Source organism: Pararge aegeria, chromosome 3 (genome assembly GCF_905163445.1).
Source record: "Pararge aegeria chromosome 3, ilParAegt1.1, whole genome shotgun sequence".
Taxonomy (NCBI): domain Eukaryota; kingdom Metazoa; phylum Arthropoda; class Insecta; order Lepidoptera; family Nymphalidae; genus Pararge; species Pararge aegeria.
In genome coordinates, this window is record NC_053182.1 from 15265027 (window position 1) to 15282730 (window position 17704).

General features: G+C 34.2%; 1 protein-coding gene across 1 annotated transcript; it reads left to right on the forward strand.

The window, feature by feature from the left end:
* Positions 1-353: 353 nt before the first annotated feature.
* LOC120637069 (transmembrane protein 18) lies at positions 354-15887 on the forward strand. The gene is made up of 4 exons (XM_039908673.1): positions 354-530; positions 1178-1295; positions 9072-9220; positions 11721-15887. The coding sequence occupies exons 1-4, from the start codon at positions 474-476 to the stop codon at positions 11835-11837; spliced, it is 441 nt and encodes a 146-aa protein (XP_039764607.1). The 5' UTR covers positions 354-473; the 3' UTR covers positions 11838-15887.
* The last annotated feature ends 1817 nt before the right edge of the window (positions 15888-17704 follow it).

Here is a 17704-nt window from a genome sequence, read left to right on the forward strand (position 1 = left end):
AGTATTATAGAGTATAATACAAAACGATAACAATACGAAGGAGATTGATAAATTTTTTTATGGATATTTTCAATAGAATGTTGTTATTATTATTTAAAAACTAGGCTTCCGCACAATAGCTCTCGTTATCAAAATATTAATCTGCGCTTGGATTGCGCATTAATTTTGCAATTTATGTATTGCGTTTTGTAATAAAGTCTATAATAAAGTATAAACTCATAGAGAAGAAAACTATTCTCCTTGTTACAGATTAATTAATAACACATATAGTTCTGAGAGACAGACTGAAGCAGTGATAGAACTTGACAATTTGCATAGGTTGTCAGTTGTCACTTGTCAGCCTAATGGTTTACAAAATTGGTCAAAACTCAAATTGTTATTTTGCTAGTTGCAATTGCCGACTCTGAAGTTTGCTTGCATTATTGGAAAAATAAGTCGAAACAAGTTTCTGTGTGTGTCTAAATATCGAAAACATGGAAGGCTTTATTGAAGTTAATGAAATATCTGATTTTTATTCCTATTTAAAGAGTGTGAGTTCTTCTATTTACTTGTATCGCATGATGCGGCAAATATGCTTATATCCGTACGTTTAAGAAATTAAATTTGAACATCGTTCCTTTTCATATAGTTCCCAGGTAAAATAACGATGTTAATTGGTGGTATTGCTTTCCATTCAACATTTGAACAACAATTGGTAAATTCAAACTAGTAATGTAGGCTAAGTTACTTACTATAAAGCATGTATTGCAATCATGATAAATTTTCTACTGATATTATAAAAATATGACTTAATTTACGATTTCAATAAAAACCGGTCAGCCATATTTGTGAAGGTATAATAATTGAATTTTAGATCTATTCATAGGTAGTGATGTGCACAGGGTTATTGACCAGGGTAGGCATGAAGCTATAAAATTGTGGAAACCCTACCTCTTAAGAGTTGTATATAAGATAAGGGTAGCTAGTGCTTTTGAGCATGTTTAAAGAGCACACCACTGTCAATAGGCACCTTTAATTTTCCAGGATAAAAACAATTTCTGACCCACTAATTAACTGCAAAAACTCACATCATTATATTGTGTTGTTGCTGCATTATTGAAAGCTTTATTTATAAACATAATAAAATAGGTAAAGATAATTGTATAAACATAACCCTACCTCGGATTGTACATTTCAGATTGAATGGAGGGACCCCTGGCTTATAGCTCTTCTGTCCTTTCACGTTCTTGTCACTTTCACCTGTTTTTCAACTAGAAATTATGGGAACTTCCAAATTATTCTATTCATAACACTGTGTAAGTACTATTCCACATTACTTAGAATGCAATTTAAAGTTTCTTTTCAAATGTTTAAATGTGTAAAGTTCTAGTTTGTTCTAAATTAAGGCCACTGCTGGGCTACACAAGTTTATAGGCTGGCATACAACACTAATCAAACCCAAATTAGTTTTTCTTAATTAGTTCTTCTTAATAGTTAAATACTTCTTACTTAGTTCTTAGATTAATATACTCATTGTACATTAAGCACCTTGTGTAATATTTTTATACCTCCAAACTTCTGTAATTGTTTCAATTGGTCATTTCCTAATTTTGTCAGTATAACAGAAATAGCCTTTTGTTCAGAGCAATCTTGAAGTTGGTGGAGAATGGTTGTGGCAGTTGGTGTCTATATATATCAATAACAAAAAACTCATGACAATAACTCCTATAATCTTAACACATAACATGCTCTATGGTAATATTTTTTACTTAAAGAAAATTGCAAAAGTAGGATATAAGTAAAATGGTCACATAAAAAAAAAAAAAGTGTGAGCCGTCACAGGACGCCTGGCAGATGTGAAACATCGAAATTGTTTTCTGTAAGTTATTGCAGATATTTCATAATTAAAAGAAAAAGCATTACAAATTTATTCCACAAATAAAAAAAAAATACAACCAAAATGGATAACCACTCATTTTTGTAAGTTGGTTAATAATTACTGTTTTATTACAAAATAGATATTCATTTTTATTGTTACATACAAAATCAAAAATTCAATCATAAATACCAAAAATCAGGTTTACTCTCCGCCTATAGATGTTTCACATCAAAAAACATAACAGCAGTAACTCCTTGTGCCCTAAAGCTGTAAATAATAGAAACTTATACTAAACTTAACCTATATACAATGTCTTTTGACCACAATAACTTTTAGTTTTGCATACCTTTGGTAGAAATTTTGCAAATAATTTTAAACTTTCTTCCTGATGACCTAGAGACTTCTAGAACTCTGGACTGGAGGAAAATGCATGCTCTGTTTACTTGCTTTTGTTTCATTTGTATGGTAAAAATTATATATCACATGTTCAAATCAGACTAATATAATATAAATCTGAATTCTATTCCAATAATACTTATTTATTCATTCATTCAAAAATTTCATTAAAATCTTGTTAAATGTATGAGTTATAGATTATTTTAAAGCATTATGTTGTTGCCAAGAAGCTTACAATGGTTTAGGTGTGCAAGAAGCAATATTTTCATAGTAATACTGCATTCTTTTGACGGCCGATTGGCGCAGTGGGCAGCGACCCTGCTTTCTGAGCCAAGGCAGTGGGTTCGATTCCCACAACTGGACAATGTTTGTGTGATGAACATGAATGTTTTTCAGTGTCTGGGTGTTTATCTATATATTATAAGTATTTATGTATGTTATTCATATAATTATTCATCAGTCATCTTAGTACCCATAACACAAGCTACGCTTACTTTGGGGCTAGATGGCGATGTGTGTATTGTCGTAGTATATTTATTTAATTTATTTATTTATATTCTTATGTTTTTCTGGCATAGTAATTATTTATTCATAAAATGTGGTTAGCTTATTGTTACACCAGTATTTATGAATCTCTCGACCTTTATACCTTTGAATACACAGTTTGGAAGTAAAGAAACATTTAATTGACTATTTCTTAGTTAAGTTTTTTAATGAATTCTTACATTAATTTATTCTTATATTTATTTTGCACAGGTGTCTTTAGTATTATCAAAAATATATGTATATACCTTCCATATTTATACGAACTTTATCTATGAAACACTATCTTTAATTGAAATATTTGTTATGCAGAACACCACAGTCTGAATTTAAAAATGTTGTTTAATGTAATCATTTAAAAACAACGTTTTGACGACCTCCTCGGCGCAGCGGTGTGCGCTGAGGGCTGTGGTTTTAAGTGGGTGGTCCCGGGTTCGAACCCCAGCAGGGTCAATTTGGGAATTTTCTCAGGTCTGGGCTGGTGAAAGGCTTCGGCCGTGGCTAGTTGCCAGCCTAACAACAAATACGTGACGCTAAGTGATTTAGCGGTCCGGTCGGATGTCATTAATCGTGTAATTAGGCGTATGGGACTAATATAATTGCCTAACCCTTAACAGATTTGCCTGTTAACGTAAAACGTAAGTAGGTGGAATTGCAGCCAAGGGATAACTTGAATAGGAATTATAAAAACTAGCATTTTCATTACTTTATGGAAGTTCATCGACAAAAACCTACAAGATATTTCTAATTTAGAAGAAAATAATTTGTCTAATAGCTATCTATGCCAAGACGTGGCGTCATCAGTGAAACTTAAAAGGCGTGTAATTTTGTAATCACGTTGGTTACACCCCACTCAATGCAATGCCAAGAGACGCGTGTTAAGTCAAATTAAATGTTAGTATTTCATATGCGGATTATTGATCTCATTGACGCGGTAACGCTGTGGTCTTTTAAGTAGTAGTAGAGTATTTTAGCAGAGTTCGTCTGAGGGAAAAACTATCGACAAGTTTATTTCTGTCATCGTGCAGCATTACTATTAACCGGTCTGATGAGCGTGGTTGCCAGTGTAATTAAAGGTACATGAGCCTTAACACCCCCATCTCAGGTTTAAGGACGCAGGGCGGCAATCGGACGTTGTTCGTAGCATGTCTTTTTTGTATTTTTTGACGGCCGATTGGCGCAGTGGGCAGCGACCCTGCTTTCTGAGTCCAAGGCCGTGGGTTCGATTTCCACAACTGGACAATATTTGTGTGGTGAACATCAATGTTTTTCATTGTCTGGGTGTTTATCTATATATTATAAGTATTTATGTATATTATTCATAAAAAATATTCATCAGTTATCTTAGTACTTGTACGTACTTATCTTGGGACTTGATGGCGATGTGTATATTGTCGTAGTATATTTATATATTTTTATTTATTTATTATCAGTTGATAATTTCAGAATATTCTCTGGTCTGTTCTGGTGTGTGGTTTCAGCTTAGGCTAGTTACTACCCTGCCAACAAAGACATGCCAAGCAAGCATGATGTCGCGTAAAAACCGATTATAGTTATTATATGGGTTTTAATATAACTGCCAAAACTGGAATAACTTTCTGATTATATGTAAATACATTTAACAGTTTCAATTAAATGAACTTTTTTTTATTTTACTTAAAATTCAATAATCATAAAATAACATGTAATAATAAGCTCAGCTTCTAACGTGTTTATTATACATATGTACTCGTTTCGTATTTATAGCGTAGAAGAGCTCGCTAAAGTAGCCTTTTGCGGTAGCCTGCCAAACGTAGGTAATATTTGGAAGGTAACCAACCGGTTTACCTAAATCTGACTGAGCAACTACCACAGCTGTTACAGTCCGTTTTGCCAACCGATCGAGACCAGACTAATGAGTTAATGACACGTTACACGTTTCTATTTAGCTTTTGTTATCTAGGCGATCGGATTTTGATAAAGATAGCGCGTTGTTTTGTCTGACCGCGAGACAAGTAAGCGAAGTATTGAATTTTATTGTTTACTGCCCACGTTTCCGTGTCAGCGTCACCGGGTACGAAACATAGTGCATAGTTTTACCTGACTGCGTTAAAAAAAGGCGAAGTTATGTTATTTTCGGATTATTACTTGTATACAAGCTGCTTTGATTCACCCAGCATAGGCTTAAAGTCAAAGTCAAATATTTCTTTATTCAAATAGGCACATAGATGGCACTTTTGATGCGTTGATTACATACAAAATGTGTACATAGTAGTGATTGCGATAACATTCGTAAACTTAAAACTTAATCTACTAGGATGCCAAACGCGTCATGGTGTAAGAAGAAGCCTACAACATTTAGCCGGCTTAGAAGTAACGGTTGAGCATATGGGTTCGTTACGCTTGCGACCAGGTACCGTCCCTCGTGACCGCGATTTAATACGGGGACTACAAGGTAACCTTCTTATCAGCTTCAATTCGTGGGGCTTAGTTCAAATCCTAGCACGCACCTTTACCTTTTCTAAGTTTTGTGCGTTGCAAGCCATTATAATATCACTTGCTTCAACGGTGAAGGAAAACATCGTGAGGAAACCTGCATGTCTGAGAGTTCTCCAAGACCCGTGCCCCGTGGTGTGGTGTGTGTGTGTGTGTGTGTGTGTGTGTGTGTGTGTGTGTGTGTGTGTGTGTGTGTGTGTGTGTGTGTGTGTGAGAGAGAGAGAGAGAGAGAGAGAGAGATAGAGAGAGTGTGTAAGTGTGTGTGCGCGCGCGCGTCTTTGTGTGTGTGCCCGGGTCTGCAATGGGTTGATATGATGAATCCACCATTTAGATAAAAAATCATGTATGAGATAAGTGAACTTGTAAGATTTATTAATTAGGCTGTAAGTTACTTTAGTTTGATTTTGTTTTTTGGCCGTTATTTTGTTACCAAGTCGATTGTCTGAACCGTACCGGTAAGCCGATATGTATTCGTTACGGTGCCACGTCGTGTAAAATCGATAGAGGTATGGATACAATAAAACTACTAACTAATCAATCTTAGGGCACTTCAAATTTAGACTTTATTGTTACTTACCATAAGGTAATAACTAGCCATTGAATGAACAAAGGCCATCTGGGTAAAGTAATATATTATTTATTAGAGGGCACTGTAGGTATATAAAGTAAAGGTCAGATGACAAACATTATATGAAATGACCTTACTAAAAATCGATTTTATAACATAATTAATAGTTATCTAATATAATCAAAGTATATATTCTATCAAATTATCAGGTCACGTTTCAGGTAGTGAAAAGATTTGATAATCCGTTTGCTTCAGCCGAATCGTTCACACGAGCGTACTTTCAGCACGCGTTAAAAAAAACGTTGAAATTAAACAAAAAGGTAACCAAAGATTTAATATATCTCAGGCCCTTTTTAACGAGTGCTTGTTTGCACTGTGCGCGAACCCGCGCTATTCTGTATTGTAATAGGGAACAAATCTGTATTATTCTTGCGACGTCATCTTCCGACGATTCCATAGTGCGCAGATACCTACCATGTAGGAGCACCGCGAAAGAACCTTTATAATTTTGTTCTCCCTAATGGTAGAGAAGAAAGGGATGACTACGACATTAAACCCATAATCCCGAATTGGTTTCCATGCGGCATTGTACCGAAACGCTAAATCGCTGGGCAGCAAGACCAGACAAATCAGAATTTATGAATTGCCCGAGACCTCTCTCACTTTTAAGACTATAGCGCTCACTAATGCGCCACTGAGGTCTTCAAACCCAGGATTAATTAACAGGATCTTTCTCAGGCTCTTAAGGAGTATTTTTTTTGGCACTCTATAAAATTTTAAAGATGAAGAAAGGGTAACGTCGTGATTTAAACTGTAGTCGAATCAAATAAGCCTTGCGAAGAGCGTGAAAAGCGTCCATGTCAGCAGCAAAACGCTTCGTTTTTATAACACTCGTGCGTCCGAGGAGGACAATAATTAATCAATCTAAACAGTTGATAAATTATTGTTTACCCAGACTAATATATGTTGCTTGATTATATCCATCTAATGTGGCCTGAGGAAACATAGTGAAACAAAATGTAAATCTGGTCGTCGCACTTTGTGCGAGTGTCAAGGTTGCTGAGATATAAATAGTTATAACAAGATAGATAGATATATAATAGATATAACAAGGCTAGTTTATTCATGACGAAAGGTCCCCCGCGACTTCGTCTGCTTATGAGCCAACCTTAAAAAAAAGACAAACGCTGTCACGGACTTTTTTTAGAACTTTTAAACGGAAACAATTATATAATGTTTGCGTAACTTTAACCTTTCACGCAGCGCACGCAACGGATGCTTTTAATAGGAATAATAGCCCCTTTTAAGCGATAATTTTCATTTCCTTTTAGTCAATAATTTCTCCAATTCGAATCAGTAGTTCCTGAGATAAGGGCGTTCAACTAAACAATCTTAATGAAAAACTTGTTCCAGAACTTCCTCCTGAGTTCGATACTTTTAGTATAGTCCTATTGAGTCCTAAAAGTCCTATTATATTATTAAGCACTACGTAACAACGCTAAAAATGCTTGGGCGTAAATTATTGCTCTAATCAGGTTGCTTCTTTAATAGTTTTAAATGACAATGTGAGATGGTGATAATAAAAAAAAAAGACAACCGGCTATGTTTGTTAGACCAGGGCGCGTTTGGAACCCTCGTAGCTTAAATTGACGATTTTAGTTATCCCCATCAACTCACTTCTATGTCATATTTGGCATGTATTGTATTATGTACGCATCAAAAGTGCCATCTATGTGCCTATCTGAATAAAGAAAATTTGAATTGACTTTGACTTTATAATAAACTTTGATTGTGTTGTAATGTTACAATATATTAAATGTACAAAGTAATGAAAAAAATATTGTTGTGACAACCATATCATCAGCTGTGTATACATTTAAGGTCATATGGGGTCACGGATGTCTTTGGCAACAAAAAAGTTTATACTCAACATCGTTAAAATTGCATTCAACACATGTAATAATATGTTACAACATCGTTTTACTACTTTTAATAAGTTTTATTTAACAGCAGAAATAGCGAAATGTCACTAAGAATAATAAGATGTCGGTTATCCGGCACAAGTAGATTAGGTTTCTATCTGTAATAGCATTAGAAGTCGACGAAGTTTTAAAGACCGTTAATGCGAATTAAAGATATTAAATTTTCTTCTTATCCTAAAAAACAGGGCCTCGTAGTCAAAACGAAGGTCGTCCTACCATTAACTGCGGTGATCGTGATTTGCATCCTGTTTTCTGCAAATCACTACTGAGACTTTCACAAACCGATTGGTCGTCTGGAAAATTGTCTGCTATTCAAAATTGTTTTTTATAAATGTTAAATAATTCAGCAAACTAAGGTTTGCTAACATATGTAGGAATGTTTCTTGGCATGGCATCATGATGCAGAAAAAAATGGAATAATATAACTCAAAAGTCCACGACAGCTGTGCAACTATTTTTAATTTAAAAGCAGTTGTATTGGTTTATGATTATTCGTCTACTAACACATATAGGGAAGCCAAAATATGCCGCTTAAAATCAGACCTATCTGTGGTCTAGAGAGTTTCATCATTATATTACCTATATTAAGCGAGTAAAGCGTTCTTATGGTGCGTAAGAGCCCAGAGGTTTCTACGATCAGTAATACATAAATAATCTACAAGAGTAGCTTATTATCCAAGCTACTCAATTAGATTATTACTTATCATGCGCAATTGCGCGGAATATGGGCATGTAACGTGTCTGCGGAAACTTCTGAAATATTTATCCAGAAATTTAAATTATATCCAGGACAGTTGATCATTCGTTGAGCGTCGTACATGTAGATTGTATCTTCTGCTTCTTCTAGTGCCATCTCCTTTAGGAGGTTGGCAACCATTAGGGCTAACTGAACTTTACTTGCAGCTGTTCTTAACAGTGACCTTGTACTCATATTAAACCACTGGCGTAGATTTTTCAGCCATAATATATTCGCCACCGACTAGGCCTACGCTTGCCTTGTTTAATGAGTGGGAGCAAGTCGTACTTTGGATTAAGCATTATATGATTATATTATGTAGACTGTATTGCCTTAGGCTACTTTTACTTTGTTCTGGCTGCCATGCATTTTTAGCCAGGAATTTCTAAACGAATTTCTGCTCTGATATCTTCATTTGAATGCTCTGATAGAAAACGCAGCCAGAAATACCTGACCAGGCTTTGAGTTGAGTTGAGCCAATGCCAATGATTATTAATTTGTTTTTCTTTGCAGTGCTACTCGTATACTTCTCGGAGAGCATAAACGAAGTGGCCGCGAGGAATTGGACGTTGTTTTCAAGACAACAATACTTCGATAGCAAGGGCTTATTCATATCAATTGTCTTCTGCATACCAATATTATTGAACTGCATGATAATGGTGGTAAGTTCTATCGTGTCATATTATATGGTACGATGATTACGTACATTATCAGTATTACGCGATCAGTTTGATTGTCTGCCGCCCCAGTTTACAATACTAACTATATTTTAATTTTATCGTATAACAGCATCTAAAAGAAGTCCGAAGAATCCCTAAGATCAACCGGTTTAGGCTGTGTGTTGATCCATCAATCAGTCATTCAGGAAAAGCATTTTTATTTATAGAAACACAAGCTTTATCTTACTTATTTAAATAGCTAACTATTGAAATAAGTAAGTGATAATGCTTGTGTTTTGTAAGATGGCGGCCACAGAACTGCTGCTGGATTCAGTAACTTTCAATAACAATTCAATTGTCCGTCTTCATTCAAAAGCATAATTTAGCAAAGTTCTATGCTAATCGCATATTTTGAATGAAGATTTGAAACATTCTTTAACATCATAATAACATTTTTCGAGAAGGATTTTACTTAATTTATTCTTAAACATTTTGAGGCCATTTCTCAAAAAATTCCTAAGCGCAGGCCAGTAACATTATTGCAATTTTCTTAACGATCTCCAATTTTTTTTTTTTATTTATTTATAATCTACTAGCTGTTGCCCGCGACTTCGTCTGCGTTTGAATTTGTTTTCAGTATTCAGTATCGCTAAGCGTTAAATGAGGGGTTTGCTGCTGTCCGCTGAGGAGTTCTGTCGTCTATCTCCAACCAAAGTTTGGGCTAAATTAAACACATATTAGGAACCGAGCTTAATGTCGGGTTAAAAAGTATCCCATATTACTTCTAACACTTCCAAGAATATGTGTACAAAGTTTCGTGAGGAAACAAACTTACATTGACATTTTCGTGATAGTTAAGCTTTATTTTGGGGAAGCATAGTTAAAATGCGCCCATTGCTTTTGCAGTCTATTTGGTCTACAAACAAATAAACAAAAAAATCTTTCCTCTTTTTTTATTAATATTAGTATAGATTTTTTACTTAAAAACGTGGTATGCGTATGGGTAAAAAATATACTAATAACCTAATAAACTACATTTTAAATTTTAGCTAATTCAAATTAAGTAATGTTTGCATGAAAACCGATCTCCGTGGTAATTTTTTGTTGTATGTGTAATTAACGTATGAATGTATTATTAATTTTATTCAATTGTAGAATTTCCCGCGGCCTCGGTATTTTAATTTCAAATTATAATAATATAACGAGTCTGTTTGTTTGTTGGTTTGGAAACCATCTTTCACGCAGCAACAGAACAATAAATAGACGAAGGTTATTCTTACGCAAAAGTTAAAAAAATAGAATTGTAATATAAGCTACTTTTTGTAAATAAAACATATACGGTTACAGTGTCTGAAATTGAAATTGGAAAGTCCCTTAAAATAGCGGACGGATATTACGGTCCTAGCAAATTATCGCAGGCAGGTCTTACGTAATTTCACTAACTGCATTATTTCTTAGTTAAATTTGTGGGAATCTACCTAATTGCAATATAAGTTGAATAAATTAAACCGTTAATAATAAATATTTTAGTTATAAAAACACATTAACATTGAAATACCCTACTTGTTACAAAATCAGTAAAACGGAACGACACATTTACCTACCTATTTGCAATTACACCGTAAACAAGTATGACGCGGCAAGCCACGCGTGTTGAGCCAAAATTAAGTAGTATTTTATATCCAGACGAGAAAAAATCCGACAAAATTCTGACTCTCGTTGCGTAAATTTAATCTGTCCGAAATGGTAATCGCATAACAACAGTATTTAACAATAATAAAACGTTGCCGACTAAGCACTGATATCGAGATTGGAATGCTATTTTTGTCCACAAGGAAAAACGTGGCTCATTCACACACTACAAAATGTTCGCGCAATGTTAATACTGACGAGTATTTAAGTACATATCTGTGGAAACAATAAATGAACCAGAACTGGTCTTTTTTGTCTGGTAAATAGAAATCTAGCATGTTCGACTATAGATTCTGGATTCTGGAGCAAAACCTTCTGGGTCAAAATAGCTATTCCATTTCATCAGTCATCACTTTTGACCAGTAGTACTAAATAACTTAATCACCAACTAAACGACAGAGTAAAATAAGACTTATGTGTCTTTTTTTAAAGCTCAAATTAATCCACACTTCTACTGTCAGTGATTCAGATGAAAATTAAAAAAAAATCAGTAGTATAGAATATAAGACTCTAAACTGAGTGTCCATTTTACATTGAAGTTCAAGGGGGTTATGGCCGTAGTACACCACGCTGGCCCAGTGCGGATTAGTGGACTCCACACACCTTTGAGAACATTTATGGAGAACTCTTAGACGTAGAGCTTTCCCCACGATGTTTTCCTTCACCGTTGAAGCAAGTGATATTTCTATTAGTTAAGTTAGAGGTGCGTGCTGGGAATCGAATTTGGCCCCCTAAAGTGAAGTCAAGCTCCTACCCACTGGGCTATCACCGCTTCAAATCACCGGCTTTATATTATTAATAATAATTCCAGGGTTCGTGGCTGTACCAGTCAACGCAGCTGATGACAAACTTGAAGAAGGCGCAGCTAAGGCAACGTCTGAAAGAAAGGAACATGCAAAGAGAGCAACAGAACTTAAAGACGGAGTAAGACATCCCGAATTCAGAAATCACAGAATTAGGAACGTACAGAAACCGTGTACACGACTAATATTGAAGCATCAAAAACCACTCCACTTTAGTAGTGTTTCTCGAACAGGCGGTTAGTCACTTCATTCCATTTAGCAGTGAATATTTTACCTTTACCCTTATGTTCTAACCGTTTACCATACATAGGGACAAATAGGATAAGTTTGTGTGCTAGCAACATTCCGTGGGTGTGAAGTGAGACGTGCCCGGGGCATTTACAGTGTTTTTGGACACAACGCACAAGGGTTCGGTATGTTCTTAATTCTGTGACGAAAAAACAACACTATGGACATCGGATGCGACTGTTTCATCCCAACTCATTAAACGCAAATAACTGTCTGCTAAAGATAATGAGTAACACAATTTTAATAAGCGCGTGTGACGTACATTTCGCAGTGATAAAACTGCTGTAAATGCCTGATTGCTTACTAGTTGTTAGTTTTAGTTCGGCACTCAAAAGTTTTCGTGTTTTTGTAGCTATGTTCACGGTTTTGTATAGTTATCACAGCTAATCAGACAGAGTCCTAAGCTGTTGTAAGACGTGAGTTTAATAACCATGGAATACTTTTAGCACGTCACCCCAGTGTAAAATTTGTATGCCACATTGGCATTGGTATTTAATCACAGAAAATAAAGCACAATAGAAATGCTATCATCTACTTATTGTGACGAGTCGCCCCTTTTTACCTCTGTCCCATCTTTTCACACAAACGCATTAAAACGTGTCCATACGAAATGTAACGTCCAGTGTTTACAAAGAATTCTGACATATGATTAGTAATCACATCACAAGTAACAAACGCGTGTCCGTAAACTCTCACTCATACATCCCAAAAAGGACTTGGCACACCAAATTTATCGTTTTTCTAAAAATTATTACATTATTATTATTATTATTATTATACCGGTATTAAAAGACCAAATAAAAGAAAAAAATTGCAAACAAATCCTATAACCCTGTGTGACCTTGTATTGTCTGTTTATTAAGTTATTAGACTTTTTTGTGGCTTCTATTTGGCGGATTTTACCATTTAGTCTTTAACCTTCAACTGTAGAAGCTAAGCTGGGTGCACTATACGAAACTTTTTCATATTGATAGTTTTAAAATAAGAACACATTTTAACGCCCTCTCAGAAAAGAAACGATATTGACCGTTCATTCATACTGCTTTGAAGAGCAATGCTAAATTTAATTGCATTTATTGAACATATTTGTTACAAACAAACTATACGGTATTTCATTCGTGAAACATAAAAAGTACATTTTGCTGCTGAACATCTCATAAACAGAAAGTATACTGTAAACATTAGTATATTGATTAATGATGCCGTGATACTTTATTGTTAATCGACTGAAATCTTATGTGATATTTTGCACGCTCACAACGGTTTAAAGTTAAAAATTAGGTTACTTTAATATGACAACTGAAAAACAAGGTGACTCTTTTTCGTCATAAATGACTCTTTTTCGTCATAAAACAGTGACCCAGTTAATTTGTGCAATGCCTTCTATGCATTGGTAAGAAGTAACAAATAAAAAACATACTAGGAAAATTAAGGTCGGTGTATAAGAAGCACCCTTCGAGTGTCAGCAACGCGGTCAGTTGCGGCATCAATTTAATCAATTGCATTCTCTTCATGCATTAAATATTCGCATAGGCACTTATTTTGATAGGCTGCTTCCAAATTTTTAAAACCTGACTTGTGATGTACCTAAACAATTTGTTTCTTTACTCGTTAGTGTAAAGCATGCTATAAAAAAAGGTGATAGCGTTGTGGCAGAACCCTTATTTCCGACGTCATCCATACGTGGACCCTTACTCCGATCTCAGGGGCGTACGGACTGTACTCTAGAAATATTACTTCTTCGAAAGAGAATGAAAACATTCTGGGGAAACCTGCATGCTTGCGAATGATCCATAAAATTCTTTGGCCAGTTTTGTGGACTATCGACTCAAACCTTCTAATTCAAAGATTTTTTTGCTCAAATCTTAGGATAAGCTGTTCTGCTATGGATCTCATGTAAAGCTTCACAATTCTAATAAGAGTTCTTTTGTTCAATTCATATATTATTGATTGATATTACCGAAGATACATAAATAATAAAAAACTGATTCCAAGAAGATTCTAATAAATACACAAAGAAATCTCTTGGTTTTTATTACTATACATACTTTACACTAAAAAGTAATTAAAAAAATTGTTTACATTAAAAAAGTTAAGAAAAAATGGAGTACATACATTTTGTGTAGTAAAAGTAACACAGGTACCAATTTTGTTATACAAAAGTATAACTTAATTTGTACTCGTGTAGGCTAGATGCGACCAATAAATAACATGCTTTCGTCTTCTATGTCAATTATTGTGTGCGGCCATAATAATTTGTGCAATATAAATAATTATAGATTAAATATAATAATAATATACTGTAAGCAAATATATTAAGGAGGTTTTTATCACGTTTTTTATTAGAAATAGTTGTCGTTAAATATTAATTGTTTGTAGTCGTTGTTACCGATTTGAATACGAAAAACACTACTTATGTCCCTTATTAATTAACACAGTTTTTTATTAGAGATATACCACCTGCTAAGTGAAAAAATCTGTGTTGAATGCACCAATAGGATGGCTTCATTTTAGCTTTGCTGCTTTCAGTCACTTTTCTAACGAGTTGATAACTGGTTGCCTTCGTACCTAACTTATAATTTGACAGCGACAGTTGCATATCGTAAATTTTGTAGGGTTAAAATTATGTTTAGTTGCCACCAGTTAGCTACATTGGCGAGCATGCATGTATTAAAGCACTGCCTACCTTTAAGAATTCATATAACACGTATTTGAGTTGTATTTTTCCAATTCATATCATTGTCGATCTATGGCATCCTTGGTAAGAAACCCTTTGCACGTCAATGACTTGCCGGAATTTTACGGTTTATGAAGCTGGGGTCTGGTGATAAAGCTTGGCGCACGCTCAATTGGGGATTTTAAATTTCGCCCTGGATCTGATTCCCTAGGTCAGGCCAAATATTATTGGGTATAAGGTTAGAGGTCGAGTAACTTTCAATACCAATCTGGAGTTAGGAAATTTGCGTTGCTACCCCCGTCTCTCAAATAACACAAGTTAGCAACATCACTGATCATTCAACACTGAATTGCATTTATTGAGATTGACACACGTTGTACTCAGGTTACAGACACCGCCGCTCATACCCAATTTTGACCTCGCGAGTCTGGACTTGCGTGTTGAACCTTTAGGATTTTTTTGGGTGATAACACTAATTGGTTAACTCTAGTTATAAGGTATACACGTCCAACCAATCTGAGTTATATTCTCACATCGCTGGTGGAAAGGCATTGATAAATAATAGAAACTACTTCCTTTATAGAACGCAAAATACTATGTGATCCAGTCACTTGCATCCAGTACTTTGTGTTCTACAAAGTATAGTGTATTGATTGTGATCTACGTAGTTCTAAATTCACAGTAAAGTACATCAATTTATATATTTAAATTATTGCCATATTATATCTATAAAAGGCATTTTTTATTTAAATTATTTCTCTTAAATATCTCTTATAAAAATTGGGAATATTTTTTATGGGTAGAGTCCTAGTTTCCAACTTGCCTTGGTAATAATTTTAAATATCAGTCTGATCTAGAGCGAAGCTTTGCTGGTCTGGGCTAGTTTGATACAGAATTATTTGCAATCTAAAAAACGTTATAAATAATTATAATTGTGCTTTTCCATTTCGTATATCTTGTAAGTATAATTTGACACTTGGTAGCCATAATTCGGACTCACTTGCCTCGTAATTAAATGAATCATATTTTGTGTTAGTTGAAAATTGAATATGCATGAAGCTTAATAATTTTTTTCATACGTACGATAGTATTGATATTAAATCTTTTTGGACGATCTCTAATGCTGAAAATAAATTGACTGATTCTATGAAATATTAAACATGATATAGTTTTTTTTTCTTGTTTGTCTTATAACGCAACAATTCTTTGAATTTTTTCAATATTTTATAATAATCAAAACACAAATAAGTATATAAGTAAAATCTCTTTTAAATTTATTTCTTTATTTTAACATACTTTTTCTTTTTTAAACAAATTTTACAACGAGCAAGTATTGAAACGATTGGCTACAACTGTCTAAGACTGGAAAGAAAATATGGAGTATACGTTATTTACCCTTTACAAATAAAAAAAAAACAGCTAATCAGTAGAATAAAAATAATCCCTTTGGACTCAATTCCATCAAAAGCTTTCTTCAATGAAAACCATCGTCTTCTTTTGTAGTCAGTTGCCTAAAGACATTTCGTTTATAATATCTCCAAAAATAACGAAATGTCTTTAGGCACGGAATCTGACTCAATTCGATCCAATGTGATTTAATTTCACCAAATGTGTTTTGATTTGTACTAATTTGACCTAAACTTTTACCTTATTTCTCACTTAACTACATATTTACGCATTTTCTTTCGTTGTCCTCTTTTCCTAGTTAAAGTTAAAGTAAGTAAGTAAACGGTAAATTTACAAGTAAAAAAAAACCTAAAAAAAAAACGAGTGTGTTATAAATTATAATATACTTAATTGTTGCGACTTTAATGAAATATAGTGAAAATGCGATATAGCGGTTAAGAATTTATATTGTTTGTATAAATGTGAGTCAAAATAGGTTAGTGGTAGGTAATTAAAATAAAATGTTGAAATATATAAATAGCATGATGACGCGGGAACAAATGTAGACCCAGCTACGTAACGTTACGCCAGGCGTGCTAAGATAAATCTAATTAGATTTTGTATTATCAGAATCACTACTGACAATCACGGGTGACGTTGGCTGAGCAGTTACATACTTACTTGGCCATAGCCCCTGAATGAAATGTAAAAATCAAAATCATTCTTAAGTTAAGTTGATGTACGTCTAATATTCTAAAAGGCTTATGATTTAATAGCAATTCTATTGAACTGCCAATTCCTGGTCACCTGGTTCCATATAAATAATAGAAGACTTTTTTCTACATCAGGTTCGTAAATCCCAAACTTTTACAGGCTCCATTTCTCGTTACTTGTCTTAAAATTTAATCAAATTTTCCAATATGTTCCAAAAAAGGAAAACTACAACTGTTACAAAAAATAAACAAATAAACATTAAATACCTTTTGATGTAATTTATTTATATCCTTTAAACAAAAAACACATTTTTTTTACTTGTAACTAAAGTAAAAATTAATTACATTTTAAATTAGTATCAAAATGGGCTATATTTTACAGTATTGTTCGAATATCCGAGTGTCGGATTATTCTGCGTTTTCCTGCCCTTTTTCTTAACGGTATAGGAACAAGTACTTAACTAAAATGTGGCGATCGAAAATAGATAGTTATTGTAAATATACTGACGTTATTTCCGTGAGTAGTTTCCTTCCCGGATGTTACCATGTCACTCCAGCACAGCTAGTATGGGCAGGAGACAATTATATCCCCGGGGAAAGGATAAAAAAGAATCGTCTACTACAGCTTTATCAACTCTCAGAGCACTGGGGCCCAAGTGGAAATAATATCCTAATAATATATGAGTAAATAATAAACGGGGGTCACATTCTACTATTCCATGTATATATAGTCAGGGGATATAATCGGGGGATATATTTTTTGTGTCCTGCCTGTGCTAGCCCAGCTGTAAGAATTAAATTTCCCTGCCAGAGTAAGGGAATCATTTCTGTGAATTCACTTACACTCATCTTAAACCCTGAAGTTTTACACACGTACATTAAGGGTTGTCCGATTTCTTGACTCTTACCGGACCAATACTAAAATCTT

Bases quoted from the DNA above. Each gene is read 5' to 3' on its own strand.
- LOC120637069 (XM_039908673.1), top strand. From the start codon at position 474: ATGGAAGGCTTTATTGAAGTTAATGAAATATCTGATTTTTATTCCTAT. The intron at 1,296-9,071 runs GTAAGTACTATT...TTTTCTTTGCAG, and splicing joins TATTCTATTCATAACACTGT to TGCTACTCGTATACTTCTCG. The intron at 9,221-11,720 runs GTAAGTTCTATC...TAATAATTCCAG, and splicing joins TGAACTGCATGATAATGGTG to GGTTCGTGGCTGTACCAGTC.